This window comes from Ambystoma mexicanum, chromosome 6p (genome assembly GCF_040938575.1).
Source record: "Ambystoma mexicanum isolate Mex_15411 chromosome 6p, UKY_AmexF1_1, whole genome shotgun sequence".
NCBI classification, from domain to species: Eukaryota; Metazoa; Chordata; class Amphibia; order Caudata; family Ambystomatidae; genus Ambystoma; species Ambystoma mexicanum.
In genome coordinates this window covers 1,175,083,047-1,175,101,419 of record NC_090935.1, presented here as the reverse complement: position 1 = coordinate 1,175,101,419, position 18,373 = coordinate 1,175,083,047, and the positions used below count along the sequence as shown (strand labels likewise).

Genomic DNA, 18,373 nt, shown 5'->3' with positions numbered 1-18,373 from the left:
TCTATACATGAAAACATGAATGCATACTTTAAGTCACTAAATACTTAAACACATTCTGTCCCTGCTTTTTAGCGTCATTGTATTCTCGTTCTTATGTGTCTTTGTATGCTTCCCTCCTTTCTCCATTTCCTTTTATTTTTATTTTGTATTAAATATGTTTCATGTTATGTCATTAGTATTACCTTTTCTGATTGCTATCTTCATGAAACATTGTGTGTTTTATCGCACATGTGATGTACATCTGCCAAATTAACTTTAAACGAAACAAGGATATATAAAACCAACATTCTAAATCACACATTGATTAAACTTTATTGCGGACGTTGTTACTGTGCTTACAGGTAAATAGCAGCAGCACTTTGCTTCATAGAGAACAGATATAGGGCAATGTGCTTTTATTGGCCAAGCATACATTCAGATGCAACAGTCGACTCATGGGGTGATTTACATAGAAATACAAGTATTCTTTATACAGCAAGATATGAGAAACATACAGAGGGGACACAGAGATGCACCATATTGATCTGTTCAAATTGAAAGACAACTGTATTGAGGTAATGTGCAGGAACACAGGTGTACACTGATCATTTATAAAAGAAGTAAAGATTCTTAAATCAACCTAAAAGTTCAAAAACATTGTAGTTAACATTGAATTCAAGTTTAGTCATTTGTAAGACACAAGAAGGGGTTGCCACTTATCCTAAACATCATGACATATTCACTTGGCGATTCGGTTTCCATTAAGATTCTGTAATAATGGGATCAAGGAAATGATCCTAAGATCGTGTTACGTACTTAAGGTTATTTGATGGATGTGAACGAGGTTGCTTGCACATACAGTAACACCTTTTATTTTGTCGTAGTGTATAGTGTTTAACTTGCAAATACATGTTGACAAAATAATCACTTAGAAGTTACACCTGACAATATTATGTTGTGTAAAACTGCTGTAAAATGCGTTGTAAATGAAATGCACATTTAAATTTAATTCTGCATGTTTACAAAGCACTTTTAAGGAAGATAGACTGAGAACGTGTCCGTTTTGGCGTTTGATTGGCATGGGATAGGATTGTGGCGAGAGCCGAGTTAAAATATATGCCAGCATCAATTTCAATCTGAATCTTTGAAAAATTATAATTCGGCTGTCTAGTGGGCAATTCGTGCTGCTGGGCGCCTTGGAGAACAAGGGGGAAATCAGGGTGTACCCTCGAATCCATTCTCTACTTCCATGCTTTTGTTACACAGTGAGCTAAGCTGCGGCAGCTGACAGCATAGCTTGAATCCTGCATGGCATGAAATGATAATGCTGAGAGTAATATAACATGGGCGGCAGTGTAATTCTGCTCTTTAGTGGAGCATGGCCACATTTCTGACATTTTCACATCAGACCTGTCATGGCAGAAGTATATTGCTACCAAATTATCGGGGATTGTTCGACCATTAATTAAATGGATATATATTATTCAGTAAAAATAGATATTCCTGTATATACTTGTTCATTCCTTATAAGAGTGGTAGTTTGTGGTTGTAGATTCACTGTACTTTAGATATTAATGCATGATAAACACGGAGCAACTGTTACACAATCATGAACTGGCACATGAAAGGCAATTCACCTTTGCACGGTTTGTCAAACCACTTGCCAGTAGCAATTCCCGCCAAAGCCACACAGTTTTCCTGCTTCCCGCCATCTGGTTGGGTGGTGATTTCAGTCTCCCAGTTTTTATATCCCACTTTGCTCCCCGACATGTCCACCCACGACCCCTCAGATGCCATATCATTGATGCCAATCCAGACTTCAGCCTCAGACCCGATGACTTTCCTCATGTAATCGTACAAGGAGTCGTTTTCATCGCCGTTCTCTGGGGTGCTGAGAGTACCTCCTTGGGCGATACAGTCGTCACTCGCTTGATGATAAGTCTTTGGTTGGAGGAACGCCAGGAAACACTTATTGTGCACCTTAATACCTTTCAAACAAACTGAAAAGAAAAAAGAAAATATTAGAAGCATGATTAGTGTTGATTTTTTCTGACACAGATCTTTGAAGACGTTTGGTCAAATAATGAGTGCAAATAAGAAACTAAACACAACTAACAAATGATGTGTCAGATTGGAAAGCAGAAAGCCAAATGGCTTAGAGTTTTGGTGAAGATGAATTACAGAGGGACTCACACCCTGAATTCACAAGGGGGGAGGTGTTCTAAATAAAGTATCCATTGGCACAGAACTATAGCAGAGTGAACATTTAATTTCCACAAGTTAATGTGGGCAAATTCATAATTTAACCATTCATAAAACTGCAAAATGACTATTTGATATTAAATAATGCTGCTGTAGATACTGCCGAAGGAATCTTGCTATTATTAATTTGCACAATTTTCCCCCAGCTAAATAAGAAAAAATGCATAGTTATTGCTTAATTTTTAAGAAATTCTCCAACAAAAGTTAATGTGTCTATTTGTTTACTGATAAAACAAATGGAAAACTCATTTTGAGAGTCTTCACTTATTTTTCCGAAATATTATCTATCAAAAATTAATCTGTTTATTTTCTCCAGCAAAACATGCATGGAGTACATATTATTCTGGAGGATGGACCATCATTGTTGCACATATGTGTAGCCAAAATCCTATTTAAAATTACTGAATACTTTTTTAAAAATAATGTGAAATATTACCAATTTTGTGAAGTTCGTTAAATGCAGTGCCCACTTTGGCAAAAGTGAAATTGTTGAAAGTTCACAAAGCCTGCACAAAACACATGAAACTCTTTAAGAAGAGTGGTTGCTGTTAACGTATTATATATTGTGGCAGATCCGGGACTCATGTAACGCAGTACTTCTTAAATGGACACCACAGCCACTTTACAACCGTCTATCAACTGTTTGAAATTTAGAGCCAAGACATCAGAATTGAGTATCTCAGTTACAAACAAAGGCTATAAAATATTGTGGATATGTATTTCATGTGTTTCTTTGCATCCCCCAACACAGTGGTGTCCTTTTTTTCTACAGTTTAATATTTTGTTTAAGATGCTTTGAAAAATAGAGATTGGTTTATGATAACATTTATATGGAATTAAGGAGTGCCATGGTATCTTAAGTTTATCTGGTGTTTATATCAGGGTGACAATACTGTTTGTCAGCCTACATTATTGGCATGGATTGGGCTTGTCTGAGTTTGTGATTTGGGGCGGCTTCCCACAGGAGAGGGCTTCTACACTAAAGGAATTGTGTACAGTGGTAGAAGTAGAGAGCTAGGTAAACTCTGTGTAAAACTAAACATGATATTCACAGGATATGAGTGACTAGCCCTATGACTGCTGCAAAGTATACTATAGACAGGCACATCAGCAGTGCCTCACTAAAACACCAAGTGAATCAAACAGTCTTTTGAGAGTGCAGAGATTTCTGGGAGATGGTGTATTTCTTAAGGGGAGAATGTGAATAGGATGTGGGATGGTGGAGACAAATTGGAGGTGGGATTGAGGCATCTGAATCTGGGTCTGGAGTCGTGGTGATGATGGCTCGACAGATATTGCTGATTTTTAAGGAGAAAAAGACTGATGGGTTTCTGCATAGTTTTTTGGATGACTCATGAGGTTAGAAGAGGAGTTGGAGCATTGGAGGCCGCTGACAATCCTTAAAGATTCTTCTGCAGTGATCATTGCAGAATTAAAGCAGTTTGAGAAGTACTGTTTTTTTGTTTCAGTGATCTGGTTTTGTAGTGTGACAGAATGGGTTTACAGGTGATGTTCACATCAGGACTGCAACAGCTTCACCAATTTCTCTCTAACTCTAACGAGTTTTTGTTTATTATGAGTAGCAGAGACAGGTGTCATTTTTGAGTCAGGTGTTTGGTGTGGAAAAGATTAATATACCTGAGTGGGGAGATCACCTCCAAAGTCATGCTGAGGCATTTGTGGAAGTCAAGAAAGACACATGTTGGGTTTGCCAGGAGTAGAGGTTATGTTTTTGGTTTGAGATGTATTGTAAACCTTAGGAGTCAACTGTAACATTGGACCATTTTCTTTGTGGGATGGTAGGGGGGATGTGCCTTTGGATGATAGGTTTTTCCAGGAGGTAGATGTGGAACATGATTCTGTAATGGTCCGCCCATGGTATGGGAAGTGGGGGAGAGAAAGAGATGGAGGAGTCAAGACCAAATATGCTGCCCGATGTGTGCCCTGGTGAGTGCAAAGGCCTTAAACTAGCTGTGTAAGGACACATACAGAGATGCAAGTAAGAATGTATTTGGTATCTGGTAGTTTGTCTTTTTCGAGTTAGTACTTCAATTTGCGTATGATTATTTCGTAGGACCGAGAAAGAATTGAGTAAATGGGTCTGTGATAGCTTGAAATAAATGTGGGTTAGGTGATGAGAGTCTATAGATCTGTAAGATGTCACATGCAATGCATTGTGATAAAACACATTTCAACATTAAGTCTGTCATTTGTTAAAAATGGTCATTGCATGCAGCAGACCACCAATGCTTACACTTACGTGTTGCTGGTCCCCTGCATGCAATTTCCAATGTTCTCAAAGCAGAGAGTAAATGTAAAGTGTAAAACAAGGTGAAATTGCCTTTAGCCTTTACTTTTATTCTCCGATTTGAGACAAATTAAAGACTGCCTGTAAATAAGCTTTGGAGACAGTATTTTATAAGAGATTGCAATGGAATCCGCCTGCTCATCAGCAGGTGCTATTGTGAGGCACATTTCATTGGAGTCCATTAGATTTATGCCTACATGAACATCTCATGTGGTGCAAAAGAAAGTGCTCTCCTTGGATGGAGGAGGAAAGCAACGCAGAGATGCTATCTCTCCTTTGCTGACGTCCTACACCTTAAGACTCCTCCAAAATGAGCGGGAGTGGAAAATTGAAGCGTAAAAGCAAATGTGTGCATTCGTTTTCCACTAAACTCACTTTAAAATGACCCCTTAGGATTCAGAATTTGGTAGGGTTCATGTGTCAGTGGGTTTTATAATGAGCAAGCCTCTGAAAACTATGTCGTCATCCGTGCCGATTCTTTCAATCCAATCATTGCAAAGCATGTGAAAATCTGGGGGACATGTCAGTTAACATTAAGGATGATGTTTCAGAGATTCAGGATTCTGTGATGAGGATCATGTTTATTTGCTCATCGATTAATAGGTCACAGATGAGTTGTCTGTTTTTTACTGCAGAATTTGCATTGAAGAAGAAGTTTTTAATTTTTGGCTCTTGGAATTTAGGAGGAGGAAAGGTTGGTAAATGAGGAGTGTCTTGAAGAAAAGGCATGAAATGGAGAGTAAGATTGTTTGTGTGGTGGGGCATGCGGTTTGGTAGATGGCCAAAGAGGTGAGGAGTGTTGGCTGGATGAGAGGGCTACTTGTTATAACAGATCACATGGGTAGGTCAGGAAAGGGGCTTTTGGGGATGGCGGGTGGCAGGCAAGCTTCAGTGGTGATTGATGGTTAATAGAATGAGAGTGGTGGATTGAATCAGCTTGTGAGGTTGCAGGCTTTGTATGCCAGAGATGTGTACTCAGTGCTAACCCTGCAGGGGCTGCTAGTAATAGTGGGTTCTAACTTTCATGTGTTTCTGATCATAGTGGGTAGGGTTGAAGTTGCCCCTTGGTTGGAGGATGGGTTAGACATAGAGGGCTTCATTCCAAGTTTGGAGGTAGCCATGGCGCTATTAGCGCCATTGCGGCCTCCAAAATTGGTCCGGGTCCGGTCTGGTGGAGGAGGACTTACCGGGACATCCCACCCTAGGCGGACCCAGTAAGTCCCCATTCCAAAAGCCATTCGCCATTCCCATTTGAGCCCCCATAGGGCTCAATGGGAAGGGGGAAGGCACTAATAACGGGCCCGTGAATTGCGGGCCCGTTATTAGCTCCAAGGTCCCGTAAAGAACGTGTGGTTCGACCACACGTCCTTTATGGTTCCCTCCAAGGGACCTCGGAATCGGGTGGTAAGGGAATACCGGCACCGGTTTCCTTACCGTTGCCCGGTATCCCTTACTGCTCGACTCGTAATGGCCCCCAGAGTCTCAGGAACTAAGGGATCTCATTGTATTTTTAGGGTCTTTGCGATATAGGCACGTGTGTAATGGTACAGGGCTCTTAGTGATTTAGCAAAACAGCATGCTTGTGTTAATGCTGAGGCAGCTGTGCAGGAATAGCACGGTCCGATTTTTTAAGGTGGTTTGCAGTGACTCAGAAATCTCCTTACTTTTTTTTTTTTTTATTGAAAAACTACAGTTTGAAATTACAAACTTTTGTTTCACATCAGCGGAATCACCAACGAACCAGACCCAACAGATCAAATCAGAATTAAGCGAATCAAAACTATCCAAAAATTTGACATCAAATATCTGTTTTCAAAATCATATCAAAATAGTTCACATTTGCACAAACAAGTTGTGTACTGTGCCCAGTGATAATCCTGGCCCACCACGTCTCCATATCATCATCCAGAGGTGAAAATTGACCAAGATGCAACGATCGCTGGGTAGTTGTTCGCTGATATTCAATTAATAGATGTTTGGTGGTTTCTATCGAAGATTCACAAAAACGACACAGATTATCTTTTAAGGATGGGTCCTTTCTTTGCCATAAAAGTTCCTTGGTTTTTAGGATGTTTGCTCGCAACCGTAAGAATTGAGCTCCATGATAACGGGATGGGCAATGCAAAAGGTAGCAAGCTGGTTCGTTAAGTTTTCGGCAGTCATGATCCATCACTTTGGTTGACTTCAGCTTTTTTCTTTCGTCATTATTGATGCTCCATGCCCAATGATCAAATTTCTTTTTTGCGTGTTGTGGACGAAGTAGGAGTTCTTCATTGCTGATATTTGCTGCAGACAGATACGCCACTAGTTTGCCAAACCAGATATTAAGAAGCTCGAACTTTTTTGCCATCTGGTTGAAAGCAAACAATTTGTATGCGGGTTCCGGCGCTTCCAAGCACATTTTACGCAGCGTTGCTATTGAGTTCCACACCATATTCATGTGTAGAGAGTTGGTGGCTAATTCATATCTCACAATAGCAATAGGAGTGGACTGTGGGAGCTTCAAAACCTTCTGCCAAAAATGACCTTCTAAAACATGCCAGGTTTGCTCACTTATTTTCCAACCTGCAATAGCCTCGAAGATCATTTTTGGCACCACTTTTTGCTGGTAGAATTTAATGACAGGTTCCAGAGAAAATTTGCCGTAGTTCCTGTTGATTTTTACAGCTTGTAGTGTTAGTTTCTTCATTTTAGAAGTTAGATCTGTCACCCATTGCTGTTCTCTGATAGAGTTGTTGAATTGTATACCCAAGTATCTTATTGAATCAACCGATTAAATAATTGCTTCTGTAATTTTCCACCTAAAGGATTTATCATTTTTTCCTTTGACATTTCCAATTGAAACAATCTTTGCTTTTGTGGTGTTTATGGTTAGTTCATTTAGATCCATATATTTTTGCAGGCCTGTTAGTAGCCTCTGCAGCCCAATTTGCGTTCGGTCCAGCAGTACCAAATCGTCCGCATATACGATACATTTGATTGCGGTTTGATTTATTTTGGGCGAGAAGCATGGAATTTGCATGAGAAAAGTTGGTAGGTCTGCCAGGAACAACTTGAATAGCTCTGCGGCTAAGGGGCATCCTTGCTTGACACCTTTTTGGGTCATGATTGAGTTGGTGAGCAACCCATTGTTATTCAGCCTCACTTTGATTGAGGTATGGGTATGTAACGCCATTATTGGTTCCAAGATAGATGCAGGACAGCACCATTTCCGTAGTTTTGCCCACAACAGGTTGCGATTTACACCATCTAAAGCTTGTTTCAAATCGATGAAGGCAAGATGTAATTTGCCATTTGATTTCATGGTTTCCAATTTTAAGATTGTTAGGATGAGTAAATTAACATCAACCCCAACACCTTTTGTGAACCCAGTTTGCCGTATATCATTTATTTGCACGGTTTCCGCCCATTTGGCAAGTTTGATGCGCAGGTTTGAGCCAAATATTTTACCGATCGTATCTAGCAGGGCAATTGGGCGATAGTTGTTTTGGTCGTCCTAACTGCCCCGCTTATGAATTGGAACGATAATCGCAGTCTTCCAGGAATCAGGCAATTTTTTTGCCAAGCTGATTTTTCTGAAAAGATTTCCAATGAAAGCTGCCCACTCGTTTGGATGTCGTTTTAAGTCGATATTTGAAATCAAATCTGGCCCAGCAGCGCATGAGTTCTTTAGCGCCTTGATAGCAACAATAAGGTTGTCGTATTCCATTGGCACGTCCCATTGAGTGTCCACAGAGCTCGATGTTATCACATCGTTACCATTTGAGTTTTGGAATACCAAAGAAAAATGCGATTCCCATATGTCGCCTGAGATGGTGTTTATTACATATGGGATACTTTTGGAGAAGTCCATATTCAATATCTTCCAGATATCACGGGTGTTTTTTGTCATAATTAGACGTAACATGTGTTCCACACGATCTTGCTCTATTATTTGCGCCTGCGACCTTGCCCAATTTCTATAGAGTATGCGTCTAGCTTTTATCGCTTGTTGAGCTTTGGATTTTGATAAGCTTTTCTTAAGTTGCCTTAAATCTTTCCGCATTGCCTTTTTCTCATCGTGCAGCACCTTACAATAAATATGTTGGTGAGACCGACCTTGATTTTGAGACCCAACTACAGGCATTTTAAAGGCAATCAGCAGGGCAGTATAATCTGCCACATGATTATCTGGAATGTTCATAAGTTTAGTGCTGAGCCCTTGGATTTGTTTGCCACTTAATCGTAGACGATTTCCACCTGAGTTTACTTCTAAAATGATGTTACTTGAGCAATCTGGCAATGGCATTTCCATCACTATGCAGAGTTTTAACAGGCAGTGGTCGCTGTATTTCATTTGTTTTATTTCTAAGTCAACAACCATGGTTGCAAGGTTACTTGATATCCATATGTAATCCAGAATGCTGTTGGTGGCTTCACGATGCCACGTTGGCTTAGCAGGGATGTCTCCTTTAGTTGTTCCATTTAGCATGTGTATATCACGAATCGACATAGCAGACTGCCAACAGCTCTCTCTTTCGTCAATCAAGGCGGGAGGGATCAACTGAAATTTCCCTGATGAATGTTCAAACCCGAACCAATTGCAATTCAGGTCCCCGCAGCAAATCACTGATATGTTGGTGTAGGTCAACATTGCCATGTCGATTAATTCAGCGATTGCGGATATAAAGATGTCTGACCTGATCTTTGTCGAGTGCCAGTAAACGTTTATAATCAGAAGGTATTTCCTCGCGTTAGCTTTCTTGCCAGTTGTGTGTATGATTGTACCTTGTACATGTGGATTGGGATTTTTAGACTCCAGCACAGCCCATGATCTTGAAATCCTCACCATAGTTATAAGGCCAGAGCTTGGACGGCCTTTCACATTTTTTTATTGCTGGATTTAAGATTACAGTAAATCCATCACAAATGGGAGGTGAGCAGAGCCAAGTTTCTTGCAAACATATAATGAAGATATTTGCTAGCAGTGTTTCAAAATCATTAAATAAGTGCTTAAATCCACATGTATTCCAGGAAATAAAAAGGGTTGAGTTGCCAGAGTTGTTTAATTGTGGCTAATGTTGGTTTCTGGGCCCATTATCCTTGGTATTTTTTTCAGTAGCTTTCCTTTGCGGGACTTGATGTGATCTTGAGGTCAATGAGTCACACATCGATTGTCTTAGAGCAGCCGCATCAACTGGTTTCATTGGTTTCTTGTATCCATCTTTGGAGCATTCAGATCGATTTGGAACTTCACAATCTGGTTCAACCAGAATTTCAAAACCGAAAAACAACAATTCATCACTAGCATTTAAAAGGGTGCTGCGTACCGTAGCAGAGTTGATATGTAGCAAGACCTGGTCTGAACATGTTTCAGTAGCATACTCCACGATTCGTATATCGTCGGAGACGATGGTTCGCAGCGAAGGTACGCACTTGAATAATTTCAAAATGTTTGTTCGATTTAAATTTACTTCAGCTTCTTCGCTTTGGATGTTTTGTAGCCGCAACTTGCGGCAGACGCTTTGCTCTCTGCGGTGGGTCAATTTATGCACTCGACTTTTAAAGTGATTACGTAGGTTGCTCTGATTTGAGGTGAATTTAGGATTCAGTTGTGAAACCACAGCTTGGGCCTGAGGAGATTTTTCTGAGCCTCTCGAATCTCTTTGCCCGTGCTCCATCGTTGATTTTGTTGGTTTTGCAGCATCCTTATTTGTACTCGCATCAAATGACTGAGAAGGGGCAGCACGAGAATAGGACAGAGAGTCTACTACATCGTGCTCATCTTGCGATGGATAGGTGGACAAATCACAAAGATTTATTGATGTAGAGGTGATTGTGATGTTACTGGACTCCGACTCAGAAATTAATCTTCTGCGTTTCAAGGCAGGTTTGAGTCTGGCCTTCGTTGGAAGAGGCCAGGCCACTCTTTGCAATTCGGCATCTGCCTTTGACTTTTTGTTGTTTTCTTTCCACTTAAATAGACTCTGTCTTGGTGGCGTAGAGAGATTCCTTATAAACGCTTTGGTCTTTGAAGTGCCAGCTGATTTAGAGCTTTTTGAAAGATTTTTTAATGATCCACAACCTTGTTTCCCAATTGATTTGGTAGCAACCACTAATGGCTCAGTTGACATGGCTTTGGCAGGACCAGTAAAAATGCCAAAAGACGAAAACTGGACATCTGGGGCTACAGGTTTTGTTTGACGTTTGTCCAAGAAATTCTCTGTGCTGACGCCTTTTATAGTTAGTGCTTTCGATTGAACTACAAGAGGTCCTGCACAAGACTCATCAATGATAGGAGAAACTGCAGTAGGAATACTAGGCAAAGACTTTGCTCCTTCAATCATGATTTCGTTGTTTGTATTTTTTTTGTTTGAATTTTTTTGACCCACGTTATCATTAGAATTTGGGGAATTTCTCACAATTGTTAGATTAAGATTATGAGATGTGGAGCCACCAACTGGACACGTGTTAGTGCTGTTATGACATAGAGTGACCTTCTCACATTCCATGTGACATTGACAGTGTCGTGGTTGTTTCATCAAGTCAAGTATGTCATCGACGAGTTTTTCTTGTTTTTGGCTGTTTCAACGGGCTAGGTTATGATGCCGTTGTTGCCATTCCATTGTTCGTTCCGCTTCTCCCTGAATCATGTTTTTGAGAGACCCATTTGATGTTTCCACCTGACCCATTTTCTGAGTTAGATTCGCTAACAGCGCACTTTGGTCTTGTATCTTTTCACATAGGGCTTCATACAGTTTGACAAAGGGAATCATCGCCAGAGAGGAAGCGGCTAGGACATTATTATGAATTTGCATCGCGGCGGCCGCCGAGATGCTGGCTTTCGCCGGGGTTTGCCTGCTTTTATCTCCCCCATTTGGTGAAAGACTTGATAAGTCATTCGATTGAGCATATGTTTCATTCATCAAATGGCCTTTCCTAGTCGTCTCAGGGCCAGTGCTTGTTTTGTTCCTTTTGTTTTGCATTGTCGGAGTGCTTGTAATGAGCTTTGTATGTTCCGATATTCGAGATGAAATCCGCGTTTCAGGTTTTTGTGTGTTCATAATCATAGACTTGCCCTGACTTGTCTTAGAGCCAGAGGGCATTGCTATTCCCAATGATGATTGACCAAGCTGTTGTGTGGTGTCATCGCGCTGTTTGTCCAAGCTGGTTATTGTGGCCAGACCATGTCGGCAATCAAGCTCAGGCCGGTTGTTAGCCGCACTCAATATAGGGATCTTCGCATGTTGCAATCGTGGGCTTGGAATCAGCAACGATGATTCACACGGAATAACCACAGATTTCTGACCAGTAATTTGCTCTGAAAGGTCAGGAGACAGAAATGAAGATGATTTAGCGATTTTGTTAGCATTGATCTCCTTACTGAACAGTGTACTCATCAGAGCTGAATTGCTTGAACGATGCCCTGTTTCTGGTCTTTTGGACTTCAGGAATGTTCTGGTGCCAATTTTCAGAATTTGGCAGGTCGTGCAAAGGGCATACATTGTCTCAATAGGGCTGTGGTATGTTTCGAAGGATATCTCAAGGTCTTCACATTATTTTCAATGATTTGAGTGGGATTCATAATGCTGTCTCAGCATTACAAATCATTGCTGTACCAGCACTTTCACAGTGGTGTATGCTATCAATGACATGGGCTTAGTATTGAGCATCTGTAATGATGTTATGGTAAAAATCATGAAAAGATTTTTGCCACCTCTTCTATGTGTAAACTCTTTTTGTGAGCACTGCTGGGGCTCTTGCATCCCTTATTGGTCATAGTGTACAGCACCCAGTCAAACCAGTTCTACAGTGCCATCAACAAAGGCAACAAAGGGTTGAAAGAGCAACACTCACGGCCTTCTAGGGTGCTGATGCCTCAACTACTGGCCTTGCAGAAGAGTCTGGTAGCGTGAAGCTCAGATCCATTACCCCCATTGGATCAGACACATCAAAGCTGCAACACCGCTGACTAAGTAAATGCACACCGTTGGTTCACCCCAAGTTTCAGAGTGTTGGCAGATCGAGCCCTTGTGAGAGGGCCATGGAGGGTTCAGTATTTGGAACTCTGAGATTACTGCTGCACAAATGGAATGATGCTCAATCTTTGGAGGTTACAGCTAGATTAGAGATGCATTTCAGCTAATAAAGCTCACGTCAGCCATTGCTACTGATGGGCAGTATCCATGATCTGCTGTGAGGGTGCAGCTTGAAATCAGAGGTTTTGGTGGTTTTGAGTTGGATGCAGAGGAACTTAGGCAGACCCCACCCTCACCATCACAGTATTGGGGTCATTCTGTGGGAAACCCCAGAATTAACCCATAGAAACCCAGTGAACCCAAACATGTACCCATCATCATGAGTTTGCGGCAGTGAGACCACCTTGTTACCATAGTGAATGTGAGCATGCCAGAGATCCCCATTAAACCTATAGCATCCCCTTTGGGAGTTATATTAAGCGGGTGTGTTTTTAGAGCATGAAGTGAGAACAGGTTGCCACCAAGAAAGCATAATGACAGCACAGAGTTCATTGCAATTCCTTGTGTATACTGAGGCTGGGGAAGAAATTTCATCATCCTTTACTTTAGGAACCCAGTAGTACCTAGGTACCTAGTCTTGGGACACTAACCGTTTTCATATTGGAAACAGTTGTTTCACCTGTCGGGGTAAAGGGGGGGCTCTGGAGATGTGAGTTGACCTGTATCCATTGTCATCCAGAAGGTGGTGGTAGCTATCCACATGGTGATGGATAACATAATGGACGGAGAAGTAGAGGTGGGTACCACTTTGATAGATCCTGTATTTTTAAATTTAAAATTTTTCTTGGACATCACAGATGGATAACATAATGCCAGGTCTAGATGGGTTCCCTCAAATATCTGTTAATCTCTGCCAGAACTGTGGGAACCCACGTGTGTTAACATATTTAATTCCATTCTTTCCCAGGGTAGATAGCTAGACCAGTGAAAAGGGGATGGTTGGCCTATTTTTAAAAAGGGTAAGAATTCCTCCCCCTGCTGTAGCATTCATCCGTTTGTTACATTTTTCATCTAAATCATTTGAGAATATTCTCCATGTAAGTTTCACAGAAGGGATAGAAGAAATAGGCCTTATGTGTGATGCTCAATTTGGATTTCGGGTAAGGTTGGGTTGCAATTGCAGAGCCTTAACCTGTACGTGATGTTAAATAAATAGGGGTTGAGACACAGAGAGCAGTTACAACTAGCATTTATGTACCCCCCCCCCAGTCAGTTCCCCACTTGGATCACTGGACTTTGTGAAAAACCTTCACTTAAATGGTGCTCCGTTCTTCCGTGATATGTCCCCTAATGGAGCTTCTATTTGTGTACTCCAGGATTTGTAAAATATAGAGTGATGGCAGAAGACATGAATCCATTCCTATTAAGGATAGTAGTCAAGGTTGTGTTGTGGACCGTCTTCGCATCATTCCCTTTTTATTGACCTACCTAGAATTCTTCATAGTGTGACACTGATGTTCTTCAATATAGTTGTCAATGTATTTCATTACTACTGTAGGCCGACAATATTCAGTCAGCACTGGCATTACCGAAGTTGATAATTTGCTATATTGAACTTATTAGTATTAGAGGACTAATGGACTAATGCAAAGCACAAGACCTCTTAGGTCAGATGACTCTAATCTTCTCACTATCCCCCCGATGTAAAACTAAGAAGTCCAGGGATGCTACTTTTCCTTCAGCGGCCCCCCAGCCATGGAACACTTTAATGCTTTCCTTGAGAATTATTGGATCTACGGAGGTCTTTAAGAAAAAGTTTAAAATAGTCCTTTCTCCTAACTTTATCTCTCTTCATTAGTTGTTATGACGACCCATTGAACCCATACTCCGGCCTGTTTCTAAGCTAGCATCTGTAGCCCTCTCTGTTTCTTGTGTTTGTTTGTTTGAGTGCCCTTAAGCCTTTGGGTACCTGTTGTGCTATATAAATCCCGAAACATAAACATAAACACTAAGTTTTAACTCACTAAAATCCAACATTATGCATCTCAGAGTTAGAACAAAGTTTGGGATAGCAATCATATCAGGAATGAATCCTGTACTTAGATGTAGAACATATGACGTCCAGGGTCTAAGATGTAGCAATAACATATTCTGTATGCCACTTATTGAAGACAAAGTGGAAAAGGTCCAAGAATTGGGAGAACTACTCTGTTTGTTGGCACGTTAAACCATCACCCTGTACACTATATGGCCATGATATATAAACCAACACAAAGATCACTTATGGTCCAGGTGTCAGGCGTGGTTTAATAGCATGTAAATCTCTGCAACGTTTAGGACATGTTTTTTTTATTTTTAGAAATATCTTGGTATTTCCAGAATCAACATCACTTTATAACATACATCTGGAAATGATTGAGCTGTTTGTGCAAGATATTGCATTATAATAATTTGCAGATCTATGGGCACAGGTCTGGAGCACTAATAGGCATTCCTCGTGAGATACATGTTGGATAGACTTAAACCATTCTGAAGGCGATAGCAAAGGATTAATAACCTTTGCCAACATCATATTTATCTTTATATAATGATGCAGTCAGTATACCAAAAAAGCCAAGTCTACACTAGAAAACTGAAAAGACAGTTATTATTAACATCAAATAGAGCTGAAACAGTAAGCCCGTATTTACCATGGGGTACATATATTATTACACCCCTTATCTACATTGTGTCACTAAGTAAATGCTCAGAATGTTGCTGACCAGATTCTGCTGCCACTTAAACCATGGACTAGCCATTGGGCACAGCAAAGAACGTCTAATGCACTGTGTCCCTGTGGGTGTGATGAGGAAGGGGTCACTTTTGCACTTTATATAGTACTGTTAGGAAGAAAGAAATGATAACTCGGTAGTTCCTGATGCTGTTACCAGATGCAACAGTGTCTTTTACAATGAGCAATTATCTTAAAGTAGCACTTCTTAATAAAAGGAGGAAATTAGGATAAACTGATATACTATGAACATATGCCCACTCACATTGAATAGCTGTTTGTCCTTTTTCTTTTTATAATGTTTTGCACTGAGTGTGCTGTTTAATTTTATGTCATATTTACATTATGTATATTTTAATGCTTGTTTTTTTTATATGAAATGTGTATACCATTTCATGGAAAATACATTTTTTCAGAAATAAAGAATAACTTCACTTGCAATGGACTCAGGTTCTCCGAGCAGCTGACAAAACTGACAGTTGCGTGAATTTGGAAGTTTGAAGACCAGCCACAACTGTCGGCGAAACAAATCACTACCACGTTTCTTGATGCCCATATCCGTTTGGCTTCAGCTGGATTGAATACACATCTTCATGATCTGAAGAGCCTGTTGAGGGGTCTTTGCTTCTTTCAAGTGGTGGGCATTGTGTTGGCTTCCACTCTAATCTTCGGTGATATGAAGCTCAATCATTTTTCGTAGAGTATTCCTCCCACCTGTGTGCCATTGAGGCATGCCTGCTGAACTTGTAAATATCTCTAGAAACACTAAATGCTCATTCACGATGCACACTAGTTTTGGGGTAGCTTAGTCTTTTCACAGCTAATTGAGCAAGTACAGATCGCCACACTCACCGTTTGCCATGGCAGAATGGCAGTGGATCATCATTGCTACCCAGATGGCATGTGTCGGGAACATAGGCAAATCAGTGAGTTAGCTTGCTGATTTCTCAGGGTACCCTAATGCATTCAGTAAGCCGAACTGGGGAAGGAGTCTATCCCACAGTTTCTTAATTTTTTCATTGCATGAAAGCGTGTTGTAGTGTCCCCTCCTCTCATGTCGGAGATTAAAGAAAATCACTATGCACTATCTTATAACCGTCTATGCAGCAGTGAAGTCCAACACTGGGTTGTTGTCCTCCACGTTTTGCTCTCTCTTCTGGGATCAACTGTTTCAATGATTTTACTTGAATCTCTCATTGGAACTTTTATCATGCCTCATTTTGCCTTTTATTGGCCTGACTTCTAATAACATCTGTTGGATTTCATATTATTGAATTTTTCTGCTAAGGCCATTTGATTCTACTTAAGGAAAGGTGCCATGTCCAGCAACATCTGAGACCTTTAAAATGACGAGTCAGCACGCACCTGCAAAAGCACATGGCGAGTGCACCATGAGTGCTGTTTCGCTGTTCAGCTGGCCGGTGTCGGCAGCGGCGTACATCTTGTTTGGACAGTCCCCAAAGTTATTGGCCTTCATTACGACCCTGGCGGAGTACCATGGTGCAAATTGCACCATGGTACATGGCGCAAAGCTGCCAATTCCGCCAGGGTGGTTGGCGGATTTACCGCCCCATGCCGACCTTGGCGGGGCGGTAAATCCCCAATCCCCATTTACCCTTCCCCATTCCCATTTTTGCCCCATAGGGTATAATGGGAGTGGGGAAGGCGTTAATTACGCCACCGTAGAATACGGTGGTGTAATTAACAACGAGGTTCTCTACCGCCATGGATTTTACCGCCTGCAAAAAGCAGGCGTAAAACCCTCCATGGCGGTAGAAAATCTCGTAGTATGGCGGAGAGGTACGCCATGCACTACGCTGGCGTATAACCCTCTCCGCCATGGTCGTAATGAGGGCCATTGTCTTTACTTTGCAGTACTAAGTGGGGCGTGAAGAAAATGTGCTTTTGTTACCAGTTGTAACATGATGTCATACGCTTATACATTAAGAACAAAGAAGCCAAAGTCTGCGCTTCAAGAAGCAGGTTCGTGTAACCATGTAATTCCTTCCTCTTGGAGCATGGGTAAGGGGGCTTCTATAAAGAGCAAGGCTGGAGCCTCTAAAAAAAAAACGTAATCTTCAACAATGGGCATTTGATGCTGTTTGAAGACACTGGGGGCCTCATTACGACCCTGGCAGTAGCGGGTTAACGGGGCTGGTAGAGCTGCCGCTCTGTTAACCCCCTACCACCTCATTACGAGGTCTACACGTGGGATCCGCTAAGGACGCCTGGTAAAACCAGGCGTCTTTAGCGGGTCCCGCGAGCAGACCAGGTTGCTAACAACAGGCACGTCATTAACGGGCCCGTTGTTAGCATCATCCCCATTCCCATTGAGCCCTATGGGGACTGAAATGGGAATGAGGATGTACCGGGTCCGGGTTCCCTGAATGGGGAAATACCGCGCCCTCCAAGGTCGGAATGGCCTGGTATTTCCCCATTCAGGGAACCCAGACCCAGTACCCGGAATGGGGGTAGCCATGCCGCAAAAAGCAGCATGGTTACCTCCAGGGTCGTAATGAGGCCCTGGGCCTCATTACAAGTATGGCGGTAAGTAAACAACGGCGCCGGTATCACTACCAGCATCGTTACTACCGTACTGCCATACTAGGAGTTCTGTTCGCGGGTGCCCTTGCAGCCACCATGTCTGACCTGGTGGCCATACCGGCACCTGCCAGCAGAACATGATGGTAGCACCGGTACAGTTATTAACGGTACCAGTGCTAGCACACTCCCCATTCCCATTGAGCCCTATAGGGCACGGTGGGAATGGGGATGTACCCTGGCCGACACCGGTGAAAGGGCAGTTACCGGGTCCGGCTGTGCCAGAATATCCCAGTAATTGCCCATTCGCGGGTGCTGGACCGGGATGCGAGTTTGGAGGTAGCCTTGCCGGTAAAACCGACAATGCTACCTCCAACCTTGTAATGAGGCCCACTGTTACAAGAGGGATTTACGAAAAAGTGTAAATCATCTGATTTACCTGCTGTTTTGATGTTGCAAGTGTGAGAGAATGAAGAACTCATTGAAGCGCTGATTGTTTTTAACAACATTGCTGCTTCGGCAATACTAGCGTGTGCTACTTGATGGAGAGGGACG

At 41.8% G+C, this 18,373-nt stretch overlaps 1 protein-coding gene across 1 annotated transcript in view; it reads right to left on the bottom strand.

Annotated features, from left to right (window-relative positions):
* Positions 1-286: 286 nt before the first annotated feature.
* CLEC3B (C-type lectin domain family 3 member B) overlaps positions 287-18,373 on the bottom strand; it is a 246,779-nt gene continuing 228,692 nt past the window's right edge. The window contains exon 3 of the mRNA XM_069625814.1: positions 287-1,979. Within this exon, the coding sequence (XP_069481915.1) occupies positions 1,579-1,979 (401 nt within the window). The 3' untranslated portion in view covers positions 287-1,578. The remainder of the gene's footprint in view (positions 1,980-18,373) is intronic.